Source organism: Pseudogymnoascus verrucosus (genome assembly GCF_001662655.1).
Source record: "Pseudogymnoascus verrucosus strain UAMH 10579 unplaced genomic scaffold scaffold_48, whole genome shotgun sequence".
In the NCBI taxonomy this organism is placed as follows: domain Eukaryota; kingdom Fungi; phylum Ascomycota; class Leotiomycetes; order Thelebolales; family Thelebolaceae; genus Pseudogymnoascus; species Pseudogymnoascus verrucosus.
The window spans coordinates 1-18,714 of NW_017263699.1; the positions used below are offsets into that span (position 1 = coordinate 1).

An 18,714-nucleotide genomic window follows, 5' to 3' on the forward strand; every position below is an offset into this window, starting at 1 on the left:
AAAAAAAANNGCCCATACCCCCACACCCCCACCACGCGCAGAAGAGAGAGAACCTTCCCACACACCACCACAGGAGCTGTGTGTATTCCAAACGTACCCGCCCTTTATTGTCGAGTCTCTGTTTGTGTTTTACCGGTATCAAGGCTGTGGGGGGAGGGGTTTATATACAAGGGATATTGCGGGAGGGGAGAGGTGAGGTGAGGGAAGGGGAGGGGGGGTGAGATGAGATGGGGTGAGATGAGGGGTGAGATGAGATGGGGTGAGATGAGATGGGATGAGATGAGATGGGATGAGATGAGATGGGATGAGATGAGATGGGATGAGATGAGATGGGATGAGATGAGGTGAGATGGTTTGAGGTGTATGATACCCCTTTCCCCCTTTCCCATTCCATGAGCGAACCAGGAATGCCATACCAGATCAGACATCCAATTCCCACCTCACCCCTACCCCCTACCCCTTTCAACCCCCCTCAACCATCCACCACGTTAACCACTCCTCACCACTCACCCCTCCCCACCCCCCATCCCTCAACCCCCCCCCTTCCCCATCCCTCAAACCCCCTCCCCCCCCTCCACCCCTTGCCCCCCACCACACACACACACCACATCCACCTTTCAAATCCACACACGACATGCTTCGCCCCCCGAAAGAACGATCCGTTCAGTAGAGGATGGGGGTTTTATCCTCTCCTCACCCCTCGCCAAGCACATCTGCTTCTCTTCGCTCCTGGACTTGAGGTTATGGGGGTGATGGGTGATGGGGATGGGGATGCGGTTTGCAAGGGGATCGAAGAGAACGGGGAAAGAGGGTGTCGGGGGAAGAAGAAGGAGTGAAATTGGACAAAAGTCATTGTGAGTGTCTATTATTCGTATGCGTATGTATGTATGTATGTATGTACAGTTTGTACCCCCCATCCAGGGCAGCTAATATACACAGCCACAGCCAGCGGGTTAACTTCCCCCACCTGGCCATCTTTCTCTCCATCTATTTTATCCTCCTTCCCCGCCCCACCTTCCATTGAAGATTGACGTTTGTTGAAGTTTAAAAAAACAGCAAAGCCCACAGCAAGCAACCATTCTCTCCCTTTTGGTTCCCGTAAAAACAGCAGGTGAATAATCCGTACAAACCCCCGCCCATCCCAGGCACCCAAAAAATCCCGCATCGCCCAATCGAAAACAAAAAACGAAACGGGTAAAATACTCCGACAACCCCCGCACTTGCACGCCAAACACCCCATCCATCCCATATCCCACCATCCCCCATTCCCCAAGCCCCCTTCACCCAACCAAAGAAACCCGTAGACGAACACCCCCTCACCCCTCACGCAGCACCAGTCTCAAAAACCATAGGCGTCCCCCCCAAATGATGCCCCCCTCCCACCCCTCCATACCCCCCCCTCGCAGCCAGAACACCCATCCTCTCCCTCTCCACCTTCTCCGCATCCCTCCTCGCCCTATCCGCCTTCGTAACCCTCGGTTTCCTCGTCGCCCCTCCCCCCCTAGTTTCCTTCCCCTCCTTCCCCCCTCCATCTTTCCCCCCCTCCTTCCCCGCAGCACCAGCATGGCCACCACGTGTCCCACTCGCAACCCTCGCACCCCCCCGTCCGCGGGATCCTCCCCTCCCCCTCTTCCCCCCCTCCCCACGCTCAAGCGTCGGTTTCTCCCCATCCGGCACAAGAGGGCCCGAGTAGACAAAAAACCCATCCACCGACGCCGCCGCCTGCTCCTCCCACAGGAGATCCGAATCATCCACGAAATCATCCTCCTTATCATAATCATCCTCCTTCATCTTGCGCTTCTTCACGACCTTCTTCCCCGCATCAGTGCCGGTCCGGCCATCGCTCACGCCGCCCATCTCGACGTTGGAGTTGTCGCCCTCGTTGTCCGACATGTCGAGGGACATCTCATCGCCGCTCTCCTTATGTCCTGACTTCTCCAGCGCGGCACCCGCGGCAGCGACGCGCGCGAGACGTTCACGCTGCGCCGCCAACCGGGGGTGGAGAGCATCCCATCCGTACCGCTCCTCGGCGAGACGAGTGAAGTTGATGTATTTATTCGATCCACCGTTCAGCGGGATGTGCAGCACGATCGTAGGAGCTCTCGACTCCGTCCCGTCTTTAGGGGCATTGAAGAAGCTGTTTCCTTGTCCTGGGAGAGGGGGAGGTGTGGCGTCGATGGGTTTGGAGGGTTTGGGGGCGGCGGTGATGGTGGAGACGGGTTTGGAAATGGATGTTATCTGCGCCGGGTTTGGTGTGAATGACGGCGGTGGCGCAGGGGCGCGGACGTATGGTTTCGCCTCTTCCTGGCGAGAGCGAGTAGCGGATTGAACACCAGACGATGGCGAAGGCCCAGTAGAAGGGTTGAGAGTAGGCGAAGGAACGACGCGATTGGAAGTCGGCGACGGCGGGACAGAGGTATGCATCTTCATCTGGTGCTGGAAGAACGACTGCGCAGCCATAGACGGCGACGTCGAAGCCTGGTGTGGTGGATCGACCAGACTCGCAATAGAAGGCGACGCGCTGGCGCGATTCGACGGCGCGGGCTTGGGCGACATCTGCGCGTGGTATGGGTTATGGCTCGGCACGTTCTCGCGCACCGGATCGTAGTTTGAGCGGATCGGGTCGTAGTTCTGGCCGCTCGACCTCATCGGCTGCGACTGTTGTGGTTGTTGCGACGGCTGAGGTTGAGGTTGTGGTGGCGGCGCGGAGTTAAAGAACGAGACAGGCGTGGACTTCTGAATATCCTCAAACTTGCCGTTTTGGGGTCCTGCTGCGGCAGCGGTGGCGGCGGCGGCAGCGGCGTTGTACTGCTGCTGTTGCTGCGCCTGCGGCTGGAACGGCTCGTTTAGGATCCTGTACCCCGGCTCGTTGGCCGCCGGTCGCATGTTCATGTCGGTCAGCTTGGACTGTCGTGTCGCAGCGTGTGCTGGTCTTGCTGCGGTGGTGGTGGTGTTATTATTATCCTCATCGGCATCCTGTGTCGCCGTCGTATTATTCGAGGCAGTTACTCTCTTCTTGCGCGGGACGGGAGCGGCGTTGGGGTCTTTGGCCTCTCGTGGCTTGCGCGTGCGCTTGGGTTTGGTGTCGGTGCTAGTTGCCGAGGCCCCATCGGCGACGATGGGAACCTTTGGCTTGCGGCCTGGCTTTTTTCGGGCAGGTGGAGCGGAAGGTAGTGATGCTGTAAGGTCGGGAGATTAATTAGTTATTTTCCTTTGTACTGTTGTACCGTAGTACCGTATGTGAAATTAAAATTGTTTTGTAATGCGACAAAAGAATGTGAATGTGAATGTGAATGGTGATAATTGAAAAAGTGGGAATATCCCCATATGGAGCCGTTGTGGTGGAAATAATAATGTGGTTGGGGGGTACAAAGCCAAAAGTAGCGATGTGTTGTGTTGTGTTGTGATGATCAAAAAGTAAAATTAAATAAGAAAAATGTGGACAGGTTGTCGTTCGTTACTTACCGCGTTCGTCGACAACACCACCACCAGAACCGACGATGTTGGAATCCTGAGCGTCGCGTTGATCCCTCAGCAGTTGGCGAGCGGCAGGTGACCCCGGATCGGATGGGGAGCACGGCGGCGGACTCGACAGTTCCGGGGATGAGCTGTAACGAGATATTCCGTTGTTGGAGGGACCATCAACACCAGACATTTTGGGTCTGGGGGGAGATGAGATGGATGATGATGGGATGGGGAAAAGGCGAGAAGTCGAGTTATAAAACGCGATTTCCGGGTTTGGATGTATGGAGATGGAGATGATGATCTGTTATGCCGGCATATAAGAAGCAGATCAAACAGACCCAAGAAGGGGTTGGCGTTGGCGTTGGAGGTAAGAGAGAGAGAGCTTCGTTGGAGCGAGCTTGCCGGGTACAGAAATATCGAAAAGAAGGAAGTACCTCTCAAAAATAAAGAACTTCAAAAAATGAAAGACCTCAAATTTGAAATCACGGGCGCAGATCCGAAAGGGGAAAGAAATTAATGATCCGTAGTTTCGTAGTCGTTGTTGTTCGTTGGGGTGGCGAAATGGGGGTACGGCGTGGGAGAAAGGACCACCAGGCAAACGAAACGTTGCCGAAAGAGAGATGTGAATAGCTTCAACTCCGCGACGACACCTTTTTGCGAAAAAAACGGCGAACGAAGCCGAGATATCGTCGGCGTGCTAAGGTAATCCGGTCGTCTGTATCGATGAGTCGATTGCTGCGAGCTGGGCGGATTGAAGGGCGGTGATTTGAGGGCGGTTTGGATGGATTATGATGGTGTTTTTGATGGAATGAGGCTGTTGTGATGAAGGCGTTGGGGGTGGAAAAGAGGATGAAGATGGAGAGTTGTGGTGAGGTGGTGGAAGATGGGTGTTGAGTTGATGTGGTTGTTGGGGCGGCGGGTATTGGGGGGGGGGGCGAGCGTTTATGGATTATGGATTTATGGATGGGGGATGGGATTTATTGGGTCTATGTATAGAGTAGAGGAGAGGTAAAGAAAGGAACTAGTCGGACGAGGAGTGGGAGTGGGAATGAATTGGGGGGAGGGAATGCGGAATGGGTAAAGGAATTGAAACAGACGGAGGGAGGGAGGGATGGGAGACGAGAGACGAGAGGGAAGGGAAGAAGATTAGCGGGTACGGGGGACGGGGGGAGTAGAGGAGGTGGAAGAGGAAGAGGAGGAAAGGCAAAGGGTGGGAGTGGGAGTGAGGGATGGGAGGGAAGAGAGGGAATCAAACCATCTGGGGGAGAGAAGGGGGGAATTAATTGGGAGAGAGGTAGAGACGGCGGACATAGTAAGAAAAAGGGTAGAGTGGTGGAAATGGGTAGAGGTGGTAGAGTAGGTAGAGTAGGTAGAGTAGGTAGGCAAGCAATAATAAGAAGAATGGACAAAATGACCAAGAAGGGTTTAGGTCGGATGGGGAGATGGGAAAGGGCGGATGTGAGAGAGTGAGAGGCGGGATATGGCTGGACGACACGACACGACACGGGGACACGGGGACACGGGGACTGGGGACTGACAGTACCGCTGGCTGGTGGCTGGTACTTTTTGTGAGGGATACCTACCACGTACCCACACACGTATAATCCCATATCCCATACCTATGCCGTGAGTACCGGGGGCTGGGCGAGAGACGAGACAAGAGGGGATGGGGGATGGAGGGACAAAGGGAAGAGGGTGGTATCGGGGGTAGGAGTGGGTGATATGTAGTATATTGTTGTCTGATGAGTCTTATTAGCAGGGGAGAAGTGTGAATAGAGGTACAGCTGGTGATGGCTGTGATGGTGATGACGGGACAGTGCAGTTGCAGTCGTAGTCTGTATGCGTGCGGTGTGTGTGTCTATTTGTATCTTTTATACCTCTATTTCCCCTAGTAATATCGCCATCGACGGAAAGTAAGAGATGTGCACGCGGCCATATAGAAGATACATCCCTTAAGTACCATAACATACCAGTAATTAAATCACAAGCGGTAAAAAAAGTATCCTCTGTCGTCTCCCTCGCACGTGATATATCAACGATTCATGGGAGATGGGCACCAATATCCCGATGATGCATGGTTCCCGATGCACAGTAGAGGTAGGGGGTACGTACCTTAGCTCTTTTTGTCTTTTGTGGATGGATGGGAGTGGTGTGGTGGGTGTGGGAGGATGCAGGGGCCTGGGACACACACAGAACAGAAGGTACGAACGGGATTATGTAAGCGGCAGTGATCTGTCTTTGTGTACAGCGTAGGGCTTTACACAGAGGATGTCTTATCGATGGTAATTAACCACGATACACAGAGTATGCCAGTACACATACCATACACAGTATAACACACAATACAATACAATACAATACACACTCCTCACTCTCTAACAAACAGTCTATATATATCCCACACCCATCCATTCCGCCCGTCTCCCTCCTCCCATCTATCCCAACCCCTCGGATCCCCCACCAGTAGTCCTCCCACTACCCGCTCTAACCTACCTCGGTTAGTGGGAACGGGTGGCAGTCACCGATCCACCCCGGTTATTAGGCGATGGGTGTGGTGGGTGTGGTGTGCCACAACTTTAAAAATCCCGTGCTGTGTGTGGCTGACTAAGGGAAGATGTACGGGGAGGTGACGGGTGTGTGGCTTACCGTACAGAGAGGGAGGGAAGGCTGACTAAGTGCGGCGCAGTAGGTGTAGTACGGCGAGGGAGAGGGAGAGAGGTGTGGCAAGGCTCGCGAAATTTGTCGGTGTTTGTGGACAGCCTTCTTCACCAGGCTGAACCGATTGTTCCGTTGGTTGTAGAGGGTTTTACGACGGCGACGGCGACAGATACAGCAAACAACCTTCAATATCTTCGCGACTACTGTATTAAATATACACCTACACCTACACAGTCTCACCTCACCTCACATTACCTCACTTCACACACACACACACACACACACCACCACCACAACAATGTCCGCACGCGCCGAGCGCTTCATCCTCGATCTCTCCGACGACGACGAAGGCGAAGATTCCCCCACCACACACCCCTCCAACAACCAACCTTCCACCAACACATCGAATCCCCTCAACCCCACCACCGCCTTCCAAACAATTGCCACCCCAGACTCATTTATTAAAGACATAATCGAACGCACACCCTCCGCCCCCAAACCACCTTCTGCACCAGTGTTCAAACAGACTACTACTGGGTTCCCGGAGCATAGGAAGAGGGGGAGTCGGTTTAAAAGTTCTAGAGGTGGGGGGGCTGTGTCGACACCGGCAGCGGCAGCGGTAGAGGGGAAGGATGGGATTTCTCCAGCTTCGTCGCGGGGGGGAGGAGGGTTAGGTGGGAGGGGTGGGGAGGATGTGGTGGATAGAGACGAAGAGGAGAGGAGGGCGATTGACCTCGAAAACCAGAAGAAGATCGCTGCCATGTCACCCGAAGAAATCGAGACCGAACGCGCAGAACTTCTATCCGCCCTCGACCCGAATCTGGTGCGCATGTTGATGAACCGAGGTGCGAAGAAGACAGCCCCGGAAAAGGTGTCTGATGCGGCTTTGGTTCATAAGATGAAGGGGGACCTGACGGGAGATAAGGGGGAGAAGAGGGAGATGGGATTAGAGGATTACCTTAAGAGAGCGAATATTGATGATGGGAGGGGGGATACGTGGGTTGAGACGCCGGAGCCGAGGGTGGTTGATGTTACGGAAGATGATACATCCGCTGTGGTGGCGGCGGGGAAGGGAGTTGACTCAGCAGCGACTGCGGCGGCTTCGATACCGGCGGGCAAACAGGCTACGGATGGAAAGAAAGAGGAAGGGACTCGGATTCCCAAACCAAAGGGTCGAAGAATCGAACCCACGAAAGCAGTTCACTGGCTTGAAAACGATGAGGTTGAACCAAAGGAGATACCTGAGTTACAACCTGTGTCGGAGTTTAAACCACGGGGACATACACACGCCTCTACCTCCAGCACCACCTCTGATCAACCTACCGACACCACCACAGATACCACCTCCGCCGACCGACCCACCACCGACTCGACAGAAAACATCGACTCTCTCCACTTCCCCCGTCCCCCAACATTACCGGATTTAGACCCCTCGTCCCCGAATTTTTTGCAGGATCTACATACAGCCTACTTCCCCTCTCTTCCGTCCTCGTCAGCTTCTTTAGCGTGGTTGGCTCCTTTACCCACCCCTGGGTCTGCGGCGGATTTGGAGTCAACATACCATCCCTCTCAGACTTCGATACCAGCTTCGAGTCTGCGGTTTGATTTCAAAGGCCAACTTCTCCCTCCTCGGATATCCCGCGCGATGCCGGTAGATCGCGGGTTGCATCACCATGCTGATGCTCCGGAGGCGGGGGGTTACACGATATCTGAGTTATCCGGGCTGTTGAGGAGTAGTGTGCCCCAGCAACGCGGGCTAGCGGCGATGGTACTAGGACGGATATTGTATAGACTTGGGAAAGGGGAGTGGGGAGCGGGGAGCGAAGTGACGATGGGGCTTTGGAGGTGTGTGGAGGAGGGGGGGGTGGTGGGGGGGTTGGTTGGTATGGCTGGTGGGGAGAATGGGGATGAGGGGGAAGGGGGACAGGGGGGTGAGAGGCATAGGAGTGTGAAAGCCTACGCCACCGAAGCAGTCTGGCTCTGGCGAATGGGCGGCGGAAAAGTGATGGGCGCCATCTAAGACGTCTCTATACAGCCCTATGGGATATCCCAACCCATTAATGAACAAATAAATAAAAATCACATGAATATCCTAGTTCAGTAGTTTCCTTCACCAATCCCTGGACTTATTCATCTGAGCTCTACCCCACCCCATCACCGAGATTCATAGTATATAACACCCCCCCCTTGCCTTCCCGGAACTAGCGAACACAGAAATGTATTCAAGGACAATACGACCACTCTGGTTACACCATCCTAACGAGTACGTCCAGATACCCCTCCACCCACGCACGACGGTTCTTGAAGCCCGGTAGAGCGGGAAGACTGGGGATGAGATGAACCGCCACTTAAACCACTACCACAACCAGCTCACTCGACTCAGCCACTATATAAACCCCCCCTTTCTCACCCTTCCACTGTCAATCGGCACAGCAGCATAGCAATTCGTTGGAAGGAGTGCAATGGAAGATGTGGCTGGACCCCCTGGTGTTGTGAAATACAACAAACAACCCTTCGCCTCGCGCACCTCATCCTCCCTTCCTAGATGCTTGAGAAACTTCTGTACCCCGGTGGTGACGGGGTGTGCGGTGACGACAGGTGAGCAACGGAAGCGGCGAGAGTAGTGGTGACGAGAGATCATGCGGTGATGAGGAACCCCGCCTCCCTAAGCTCATCTAGCTGCGTATTTGGGAAGGAGGAGCTGCCTATTTCTGCCCCGGGTATGTGGCGCAGCAGCTCGACTTTGAATTCGGTCATTGTCTGCTGGTATGTTATATTGTGTTGATGTGGTTATTTCTGGCGGCCGGAGGGCGGTATTTATGCGGCACGCTGGTGTGGTAAATGTGAAGCTGGAGGGGGTTTTGCGGGGTTTTCTGGGGAAAGTGGGGAGGGGGGGGTGGGGAATGATACCCACCCCGCAGTCACATTTCCCTCCCTGTGAGTTTTAAAATCCTCTGTTTAGCCCCTATATTAGAGAAGTAAGTCTAATGCGTCATCTGCCAAGCAGCACCGGAAATTTTGAACGGAGGCAGGGCAGGTTGGTACAGGTGGCGACAATATTGAGTTCGTCTGGTCGTGTGTCCTAAAAGTCTCTAGAGGAATTGTGCTCAGAGAGCATTAATAGTGAGAGCCTATAACAGTTGAAAATAAAGACTCTTAATCACCACAAACTATAAGATTTATATTACAAGCATTTGTAAGAGCTAGCTACTAATAAATTTAACAAAAGAAAAGAACTCTAATAGCTGTAATAGCTGTATTTGCTAGAATAGCATCTGTCATACTACTTAAAATGCACAGACTAGGTCTGTTAGACCTCCGCCGACATTTAGGCGCCATGAGTAGTCAAGAATAATCCCAATCGTTTCAATCAGCTCAGCATGCGCGGTTTGTCGAAGTCCAACGACCAACTTACCAAGCACATCGCCCTAAAAGACTGTTTGGCCACGCCCTGATGTAGTATTTCCTTCCTTCTTCCAACAACAAAATGGCCAATCCAAACGCACCGGGAAGGAAGAAATACTCCACTGGCACTTCCGCAGTACCCAGCACGCGCTGAAACTCGGGGACATATAACCAGAAAAAAACCATCACAAGTGCAAAGCCCATCGCTGGGAACAGGAGCCAATTCTTGGTTTCCTTGTTGAATAGAGGCGGATGCTGAAAGATGCTGAGCCTGCGTGTGCGTACTCCGAGGAGGTTAAACCACTGCATTACAACGAGATTGACGAAGTAGATCGAAGATGCGACGGCGAGTTTCGAGGCGACGAAATCAGCATCGAGGTTGTCAGGGAGTGCGCCATACTGGAACCAGAAAACAGAGAAGGGGATCCCTTGGCGCTCGAGATACCAGAAAGCCATGGCAAAGGAGGCGATCGATTCGAGGACTCCGATGAATGCATAGGTTTGCACCATGAGCTGCCAGTTGACGAGACGGTCCAACTTGGGCTTGCGCGGGCGGCGGAGGAGGACGTCGGCCTCTGGTGCCTCGTACGCAAGAACAATCGCTGCAGCGCAGTCTGTGAAGCAGCAGATGATAATCATCAAGAACGAAGACAAGATTTGCGGGAGACCGAAGATGACATTGCCGAATACGGGCCAGAACTCGGAAAAGGATCCCGCGGGGAGTAGGTAGGCGATGGTCTTCTTGAGGTTATCAAAAACGACGCGGCCGTACTGTACTGCATGAACGATAGCCGAAAAGGATTCTAGCAATACCATGTCCGCAGCCTCGATTGCTATGTCTGATCCGCTGCCGAGTGCGATTCCGATGTCGGCTGCTTTGAGGGAAGGGGCGTCGTTGACTCCGTCACCAGTCATCCCAACGATTTCGTCACGGCTTTGGAATTCCCGCACAATGCGGAGTTTCTGCTCGGGAGTTGTGCGGGCGAACACGATCTCGTCATATCGACAGAGTTGGTCCCATTGGCATTCGTTGAGAGTGATCAGCTCTGGACCGCTGACGACGATTGAAGTTACAGGTTGGGGAGTCAGGTCAGATGATTTGTTGATAGATGAGGGTGCGGATACTTCATCGCGAGTGAGTGCGGTGACAGTCTTTACTGCACCTGGCGGGTTGGTAATGACGCCGCATTCGGCAGCAATAGCCTGTGCAGTCAACGCAAAGTCTCCAGTGACCTGAATAAAGCGTTAGAACCTTGCTCACTAGAGTCTTTGTATAGAACGCTTACCATAAATATGCGAATACCAGCTCGTCTGAGAATGCTCACTACCGAGGGTATCTCGTCGCGAGGAGGATCGACTATGCCAACAATCCCAACAAAGGTCAAGCCAGTCCTAGAATGCTCCATTATCTCGTCTTCGAACTCAGCATCAGCAGGAGTTGATTGAATTTGCTCATGACCTAGAGTTTTGCGAGCGAGTAAGATTACGCGTTTGCCCTGAGAAGACCAGCGGTCCTTCATGCAAGATATGCTAAAGCGGGTGGCTTCATTGAGGGGTTTGCTAACACCATCACGGTCCACGAACATAGAGCATCTACTGATGAGGACATCTGGAGCTCCTTTAATCGTCAGGAGGCTTATAAGGTCAGCATTTGCTGTATTCAAGACACCGATAAACTTACGTGGCATTCTGTCGGAATTCATTCGCCTCGGTGAGTGATAGAGCTAGATCCAGACCGACCTTATCAGCTAGAGTAAATGTCCTAATCATATACTTGTTCTTGCTATTGAAAGCGAGCTCGAAAGTTTTAACCCATGATTCTCGGACCTCTGTAACCGGCCCAAGGGACTCTGAGAAGCGAAGTATAGCCTGATCGGTGGCATCCCCATGTATTTTCCGGTCGTGGAGCGGCAAGTGGTACGTAGCTGCATCGAAGTTTCCGGAATTGCACAACCCAGCAACGGTCCGCAATTGAGAGACGGAGTTTTGGCCGTCGTCTGCATTTTTCTGACGGATCATTTCATCACGGCTACCTTCGACACTCATGTCAAAGGCACCAATGGCAGCTTTGGTGACGTACATTTTGTTCTACAGAGTCTGTTAGTTTCATTATGATATCGCGTTAAATACAGGACTCACCTTTGTCAAAGTACCAGTCTTATCTGAACATATTACAGAAACTGAGCCAAGGGTTTCCACAGTCTTGAGGGACTTGCATAAAATCTTGTTTTTTCGCATGATGTTGGCAGTGATTGTCAGACTGGCAGTGACTGCGATTGGTAACCCTTCGGGGATGAAGGCAATGGCGACACTGACGCAGCTTACGATGAGCGCAGGCACTGAGATCCAACCAGGGTGGTTTTTACGAAGATATGCAGCCCTGATACAGTTAGTCGAGGATTACCATCGTGGATTTGCGAAAACTAACCAGACAATAATGAAAAGAACTATCATTGTCACCATGATGGAGATAATGACAAAGACAAAGTTGAGGACTTCCTTCTCTAAAGGTGTCATACCGGTCGAAGGTTCGTTGGTTAGCTTTGCAATCCGACCAAAGACTGTCTCGTCGCCTGTGCTAACAACTACACCGAGACCACTTCCTGCTATGCAATGAGTGCCTTGTAGTCCAATGCATCGGGTTTCGAGGAAATTTGGATCGGTGCTGTCAACCGTTCCGGGAAGAGGTGCAGATTCACCTGTATGTACGTGTCAGCTGCTGTATCTTTTTGTACCGCTATTAGACGTACCAGTCAGAATAGACCTATCAAATCTCGCATCCGAAGAAATTTCGATGAGTCGCACATCAGCGGGAAGTTTGTTGCCGGCCTTGATATACAGAATGTCTCCAGGAACTATATCGCTAGCGAGTACTGTAGCTTGGACGCCGTCCCGCAATATGATGCAGTTATCAGGAAGCATAGTAGTGATTGATGCCATGACCCGCGACGAAGACCAATCTTGCCACGCGTTAAATACAGCCTGGATAACGAAGACAGCGAGAAGGACAATAGCGAGTGCTAGGTTAGCAATAGCCGGTGCCGGTTCTCCGAGCGGCTTCCAAGATACGAAGACGAGAATACCACCAACGAGGAGGATGCTTCCAAATCCCTTGAAAAAGTATCCAAAAATTTGCTTTGTGTAATGGGTTGGTGGGTGAGAGGGAACATTTTTGCCGTACTTGGATATGTTCTTCTTTGCCTGTTCTGCGGAAAGACCTCGAGTCTTTGAGGTCGAAAGACGCTCGAAGATTTCTTCGGGAGAGACTATATGCCAGTCGAGGTTCTCAAGCTCTACAATGTTGTTAGTTTCTGGGTAGTCACTCGTATCTCGCTGTAATACCTTTTGTGGCAGAGTTTTTATGCTTCTTGGCCTTTAAGAGCTCTTGATCAATACTCTCGTCGATTTGAAAAGACCTGTACAGCGTAAGCAATCGGCCAGTAATAGTATATTACCGCAACCTACACAGCTCGGTATTGAATAGGGAGTGCGTGTGAAGGATCAATTGATCCCCGGCGGCTGTGGCTGCTGTGAATCGAGAATTGCGAGTTTGAGCGATAGAGCGCGCGAGGCCTCGAGGCCGATTCCACATCATCTGCGGTCCATTGAATGCGAGGCCCTTCTTTTTCTGGAGGATTCGCCATGTTGACTTGCGCTTTGAACTCGAAGTTTCGGCGCACGATATGGGATGAATGGAAAAGGGGGATGGGTGGCTCGTTAGAAACAAATATGATGGGAGTACAGGGCGTCTTGTACTCGCTGATGAAAGGCAGGTACCGGCCGGTTTTCTAAAGAATCTACTCACTTTGAATGAAAATGAAAATGAAAATGGAATTATACCTTTTTGCCTCCTATCATCCATCGATATGCGAGATTTAGAATTGACCTACCATATACTAGTGCTTTTCAGTGATAGTCACCTTTTGAGCTGAAGTCTTTGGCGCCTCATCTTCCGACTTCTTTTTGATAATGGGGCACAGTTCCTGACATGAGGGATTTTTAGCATGTGCGGCATTTCAGGTCTTCTATTGTTTTCTGGTTTTTGGCATTGTTATCTCAGCGGTGGCATGATGGGTGCGGAGATAGCTGACGTAGAGGGCACAACCAGCGATAAAAGCCTCATAGAAGAATGAAGCGACTAAGAATTTGCACAGCCCCTGGGAATCTTAGCTAGCGAAGTTTAGAGGGGTAGCTGGACATCAAGTCTTACTCATGACATCCTTTCGATAAGAAAATAGGTAACGGTGTGATAATTTTTTAACAAATCGCTGAATGTCCTCTTTGTCTGTTGTTCTCCGAAAGTGGCAAATCGAATGTCCGGTGACTCTTTCTGTGTTACGTGTAGGCGAAGTCGGAGATATTCCATATAGTTCCGTCACAAAATCGCCTAGAACACTGCGAGGCTCTCGAATCGCTCATGAATGGCTAGTGGGCTTTAATTGTGCTTACGACCAAGCAATAACCCCAATAGTGCTCGCAAGAATCACATCAGCACAACGTACGATAATTACTCCTGCCATCTGAAGGTCTGCGGAGGCGCCGTGCCTAGAGTATTAATTATGCGAGCTTTAGAATAGCAAAAGAGGACAATGAAGTTTATTAATTCCCATAAGCTGTAAGTTTTATATTATAGGAGGTAGCTACTAACAATTTTAACATGATCGATCCTCGTATCACTGTGCTCAATAGAGATCAATCCATTCTCAGGGGCCAGTGCAATGTCAAAGGGTATGCTCGGTCCGAGGCCAACCTCCGATACTGCCAGCGACAAGCCCTGCCATAACTGCTACAGGTTTTAAGCTAGATTTTCTGTGCGATTTGTTTCGCCGATTATACGCATGAAAACGTCCGCCATGAATCCACGACAGAATTTCCAACTCTTCGCGAATTTCCAGGAGCACAGAATTCCAATCCTTCAGTTGGCTTTCATCAGATACTACTAGTGCAGAAGTGGTTACCTGCGGTTGCCATCTATATGGAATGATCTTCTGAAAAACGTCATCTGGAATGAAGCGAGTAATAACTGCCACTGGTATCGAGAGGAAACCGAGGACAATTGAGTATCCCCACTGAGCCCCGTTGAGACGAACCACTTGTAATGCTCTACCACCAATAAGGATGATGATGACTTGCCCAACAATCATGCTGAGGTTTATGCCTATAAATAGCCAATTCCGTGTGATACCCTCGAATATGTTGAGTTTATTATCAATCCGACGATTGCTGTTATGCATCAGTTTAAGTTAGACAGTGGAGAGGCAGTTAGCTTACTTATACTGGTTGAAAATCTGCATCCATACAAAAGTGTTAAAAACCATAGTCCTTAGCTGCGCTCTTTCACCCTCCGAGTGGTATGAAAAGATGGCATCACCACCAAAATGTATTATCAGTAATACAACGAGCTTGTAGATAGACTGGGCAAGAATCATCTTCCACATTGTCACTGTGATCAACGGCGACGATTTTGGATCCGGTTTCCGATCTAGAATGCTCTCCGCTGGAGGGTCAGTGGCTAATGCAAGAGCACCCATGGTGTCCATGATCAAGTTTACCCATAGCAGCTGAACAGCTGTTAAGACAGAAGTTTCAGTGTCGCTGGCAACAGCAGAAACAAATGTTAGCACTACTGCGGCAATATTGACGGTGATTTGGAACTAATGAGATTTAGTCAGAGAGTAACAATTGCAACGGACACAGAATACAGCTCACTTGTAGAAATTTCCGAACGGCATCATTAACAGCTCGGCCCCACATGACTGCCTTGACGATAGAGGAGAAGTTATCATCCATAAGGACGATATCAGAGGCTTCTTTAGCAACTTCCGTGCCGGTGAGGCCCATGGAAAATCCGACATCAGCCGTCGTTAGGGCTGGTGCGTCATTTGTGCCATCCCCAGTAACTGCGACAACCTCACCTAGCTCTTGAAGGGCCTTGACTAAGATCTTCTTGTCTTCGGGACTGGATCGTGCGAGTACTTGCAGACGAGGAATGATGCGGTTCATCTCAACGACGCCCAACTTCCTAAAATCTTGACCGTCCATCACCAAATCATCGTCTGTGAGAATACCACATTCCCTGGCAATCGCTTTAGCGGTCAGTAGATTATCACCTGTGACCATCCGGACTGTGATGCCAGCTGCCTGACATCTTGCAACAGAAGCTTTGACACCCTCCCGCAAGGGATCTCGAATTCCTACAATGGCAAGTAGCGTCATGTCCTTGAACAAATCGTCAAAGCCCGTTTTGAGGAATTCGTTCATGGTTCCAGCCGCGTGGCATGGCAAACTCTGGAGATCGCGGTACAATAGGGCAATAGTTCGCAGGGACCTGTTGGCAAAATTCTTGATATTGCGATTCAAATGAATCATATGTTCTGACGTAATAGCTGTGCTAGAAGCGTCCGAAGCCACATTTTGAAGGATTTGGGCACACCTTCCGAGCATCACCTCTGGAGCTCCTTTGGCATAAATCCGGAAGCCATGCTCTGTCTGAACTATAGTAGCCATATACTTTCGAGCAGAATCAAATGAGACCAGGTAAACAGTACGGCTGTTTGACCGCTCTAGACTGACGGGGCCCATGCCTAGAGAAGTATGCGCGAAGTCAAGGAGGGCTGATTCGGTTTTGGAGCCAGTAAAGGCCAGACGTCCTTTATCTTGGACCTCGAACGCCGTAGAATTGATCGCGATGGAATCTTTTAAAAGGCACTTGACAGGTTTGGAAATTGCGTGAACAGAAGCAGTCAAGCTTGGCTCAAGCTGTCTCTCCGCTAATGGTGTATTGTCCTCGCCACCGGCAGAGCTGTTCTGACCCATGCAAATTGCAACTACAGTCATAGTATTCTGAGTCAGTGTACCAGTCTTGTCAGAACAGATGGTTGTCGCATTGCCCATCGTCTCGCACGCCTTCAGATATCGGACCAGGTTGTTATCTTTCAACATCTTCCTGGTAGCAAAAGCTAGAGCTAGAGTGACCGCAAGCGGTAAGCCTTCCGGCACGGCGACAACGATGATTGTTATGGTGACGATGAGGATTTGCATGAACTCTTGAGCTTTCTCAGAGGCATTTTGAGTACTCCCGGGCAATTGAACAAAAAACTTAATCAGCAAGGTAACAAATAATAGCAATGCCGAACCAATTCCCAGTTTTGCGATCTGGTTAGCCAGGCGATATAGTTTATACTGAAGAGGAGTCACTTGAGGGCCTTCGTGAAGGGATATCAGAGTCTTTCCGTAGCTCGAATGGATTCCAACGGCGGTCACTAGGAACGTACCGACCCCTTCGCTGACCTTGCTCCCCGATATAATAAAAGGATCCATCTTGTTGAGATCCTCCCCAGCTAGTATAGACTGAAATACATCTGCAGCAGCGTGTTTTGTGATCAGGCTAGATTCGCCCGTGGCCGAAGACTCGTCGCATCTCACATTGTACCCATCGATAAATATACCATCCACTGGTATCACGTCGCCTGGTTCAAGGTGCATCACATCTCCAACAAGTACATCAAAAACCGAAATCTCCTGTATCTTTCCAGATCGAATGAGCTTCACGGTGCGGTCTTGCTTCTTCTTGTTTAGTTTACCAAATTGACGTTCTTTCTGCCAATCGTTCAGAGCACCAACTACCACCACAATCAAAATAGCCACCGTGATCGCCACCCCCTCAATCCACTCAACAGCTGCCTCGCCCTCTTTGTGTGGCTGACCAAACGTTTGGTACAGTCCGACAGCTAGCGATATGACAGCTGCGATAGTCAATAAAATTAGAACCCTGTCATTGTATGCCATCCATGCAAGCTGCAGGATGTTTTTGGGTTTCTTTTCTGGTACCCTATTATCCCCAAAGGTTCTCCTCCTATCTGAAAACGACTGGTCTGGTCCTTGAGCCTTAATTAGCGGCCTGGGAGATTCGTATTCCGTGCGATGTGTCATAGGAGGATGTTTCGATGGTGGTCTGGTAATTTTTGCTTCCTCTAACGAGATTGTCCCATATAGAAAGGCTTCGTCAGGACTCAAGCCGCCTAGTCTGTCCGTCCTCAGTCCTCTCTCTAAACCATCTATCCCTCCAACAGCGTAGAAAGCTGATAAGCTCTTCGGGTCTATCAACTTCGACATTTGACCTGGTACGAAAGCAAATTTGTTGTCCGCTACTTGGAAATCCTCAACTCTGTCCGAGAGGGGTTCAAGGGCCGTTGTGTCATATATGATTCGGCTGTGAACGGGTGCGCGCTCTAAGGGAGATGGGTGTTGCCCACTTGTGGTCGCCCTGTCCTCAACTTCGCTCATCATTGTTTTTACTGAAGTAGGCTCGTCCGCAAAATGGGCCAAAGTGGAAGGTAAGATGTTGTCACAGACGCTCCCATCTCCATGATCTGAAGATTCGTGAGCCATATTGACTTGCAGGTGGGGGTTTATGAGCCACAGGCTAGGTTGAGGGTAGCGCTGCTATTCATTGACAGCAGTTCGATGCCGACGTTCTGGCTGTAAATGACAAGATATTAACTTTGGGTGTAAAATCTTAATAATTAGTGTATTGTCGTAAATGCATCATAGTTGAGGTAATAACATACTGAATTCAAAGTTGACTAAAGTATAAGTTATATATTTGAGAAGTAGTGTTCTCCAAGCTCTAAGCGTCTGCTTTGAAAGAAATCACTACTGCCGAACGAGGTGTCCGTTAGAGGCGGACTTCATAATTATCTGGAGCCTAGCCATCTCTGGTCACCAACGCCAAAGAGGGTGGTGAGTTTGATGGCGCTCATACAAGCCAACCAACCTGAAGCCAGAGAGGGAAACCACCTCTGGAATTTAGTGGGCGCCCTTTCTAGTACTGGCCCCATCACGTCCGGTCCAGAGTGCAGCCGTAGATAAGCAATATGGCAGTGCAAATAGGACTACATCGATCGTCCTTACATTGGTTGTCCACTCTTCAGGCAAACGCCATGACAACCACACTCCAGCCTGTACTCTATCTTTACCAATTATTGCAGGTTGGCTCATCTCAAATTCCCTTGAGCTTCTTCTGACATTTTGTCCGCAATGCTGCGGTCAGCCAAGAGGACAAAGATATGGTAGAGTGTGGCTTAGACGATGGACTAGAGCAAGTGGCAAAGGCTAAGAGTGACGGGACGGGACCGCAAGCTTGAGGAAATCATGTCGTCATCTGACATTAAACGGGAAACATCA

The 18,714-nt window shown here is 50.7% G+C and overlaps 4 protein-coding genes across 4 annotated transcripts; 1 reads left to right on the plus strand and 3 right to left on the minus strand.

Annotated features, from left to right (window-relative positions):
* Positions 1 to 1,323: 1,323 nt before the first annotated feature.
* On the minus strand, positions 1,324 to 4,778 carry VE01_08638 (uncharacterized protein; the record flags this gene model as incomplete). The annotated part of the gene is made up of 2 exons (XM_018278059.2): positions 3,466 to 4,778; positions 1,324 to 3,179 (listed from the first exon to the last, which is right to left on the minus strand). The coding sequence occupies exons 1-2, from the start codon at positions 3,653 to 3,655 to the stop codon at positions 1,324 to 1,326; spliced, it is 2,046 nt and encodes a 681-aa protein (XP_018127212.1). The 5' UTR covers positions 3,656 to 4,778.
* A 1,465-nt stretch (positions 4,779 to 6,243) lies between these two features.
* On the plus strand, positions 6,244 to 8,143 carry VE01_08639 (uncharacterized protein; the record flags this gene model as incomplete). The annotated part of the gene is made up of 1 exon (XM_018278060.2): positions 6,244 to 8,143. Exon 1 carries the CDS (start codon positions 6,422 to 6,424, stop codon positions 8,141 to 8,143), a length of 1,722 nt encoding a protein of 573 aa, XP_018127207.1. The 5' UTR covers positions 6,244 to 6,421.
* A 1,143-nt stretch (positions 8,144 to 9,286) lies between these two features.
* Positions 9,287 to 13,364, minus strand: VE01_08640 (uncharacterized protein). The gene is made up of 8 exons (XM_018278061.2): positions 12,994 to 13,364; positions 12,871 to 12,944; positions 12,279 to 12,821; positions 11,957 to 12,227; positions 11,668 to 11,908; positions 11,210 to 11,616; positions 10,815 to 11,163; positions 9,287 to 10,761 (listed from the first exon to the last, which is right to left on the minus strand). The coding sequence occupies exons 1-8, from the start codon at positions 13,170 to 13,172 to the stop codon at positions 9,535 to 9,537; spliced, it is 3,291 nt and encodes a 1,096-aa protein (XP_018127226.1). The 5' UTR covers positions 13,173 to 13,364; the 3' UTR covers positions 9,287 to 9,534.
* Positions 13,365 to 14,160: 796 nt separating this feature from the next.
* VE01_08641 (uncharacterized protein) lies at positions 14,161 to 18,555 on the minus strand. Its single transcript, XM_059463987.1, has 4 exons — positions 18,099 to 18,555; positions 15,238 to 18,045; positions 14,800 to 15,182; positions 14,161 to 14,751 (listed from the first exon to the last, which is right to left on the minus strand). The coding sequence occupies exons 2-4, from the start codon at positions 17,917 to 17,919 to the stop codon at positions 14,250 to 14,252; spliced, it is 3,567 nt and encodes a 1,188-aa protein (XP_059319426.1). The 5' UTR covers positions 17,920 to 18,045; positions 18,099 to 18,555; the 3' UTR covers positions 14,161 to 14,249.
* Between the last annotated feature and the right edge of the window lie 159 nt (positions 18,556 to 18,714).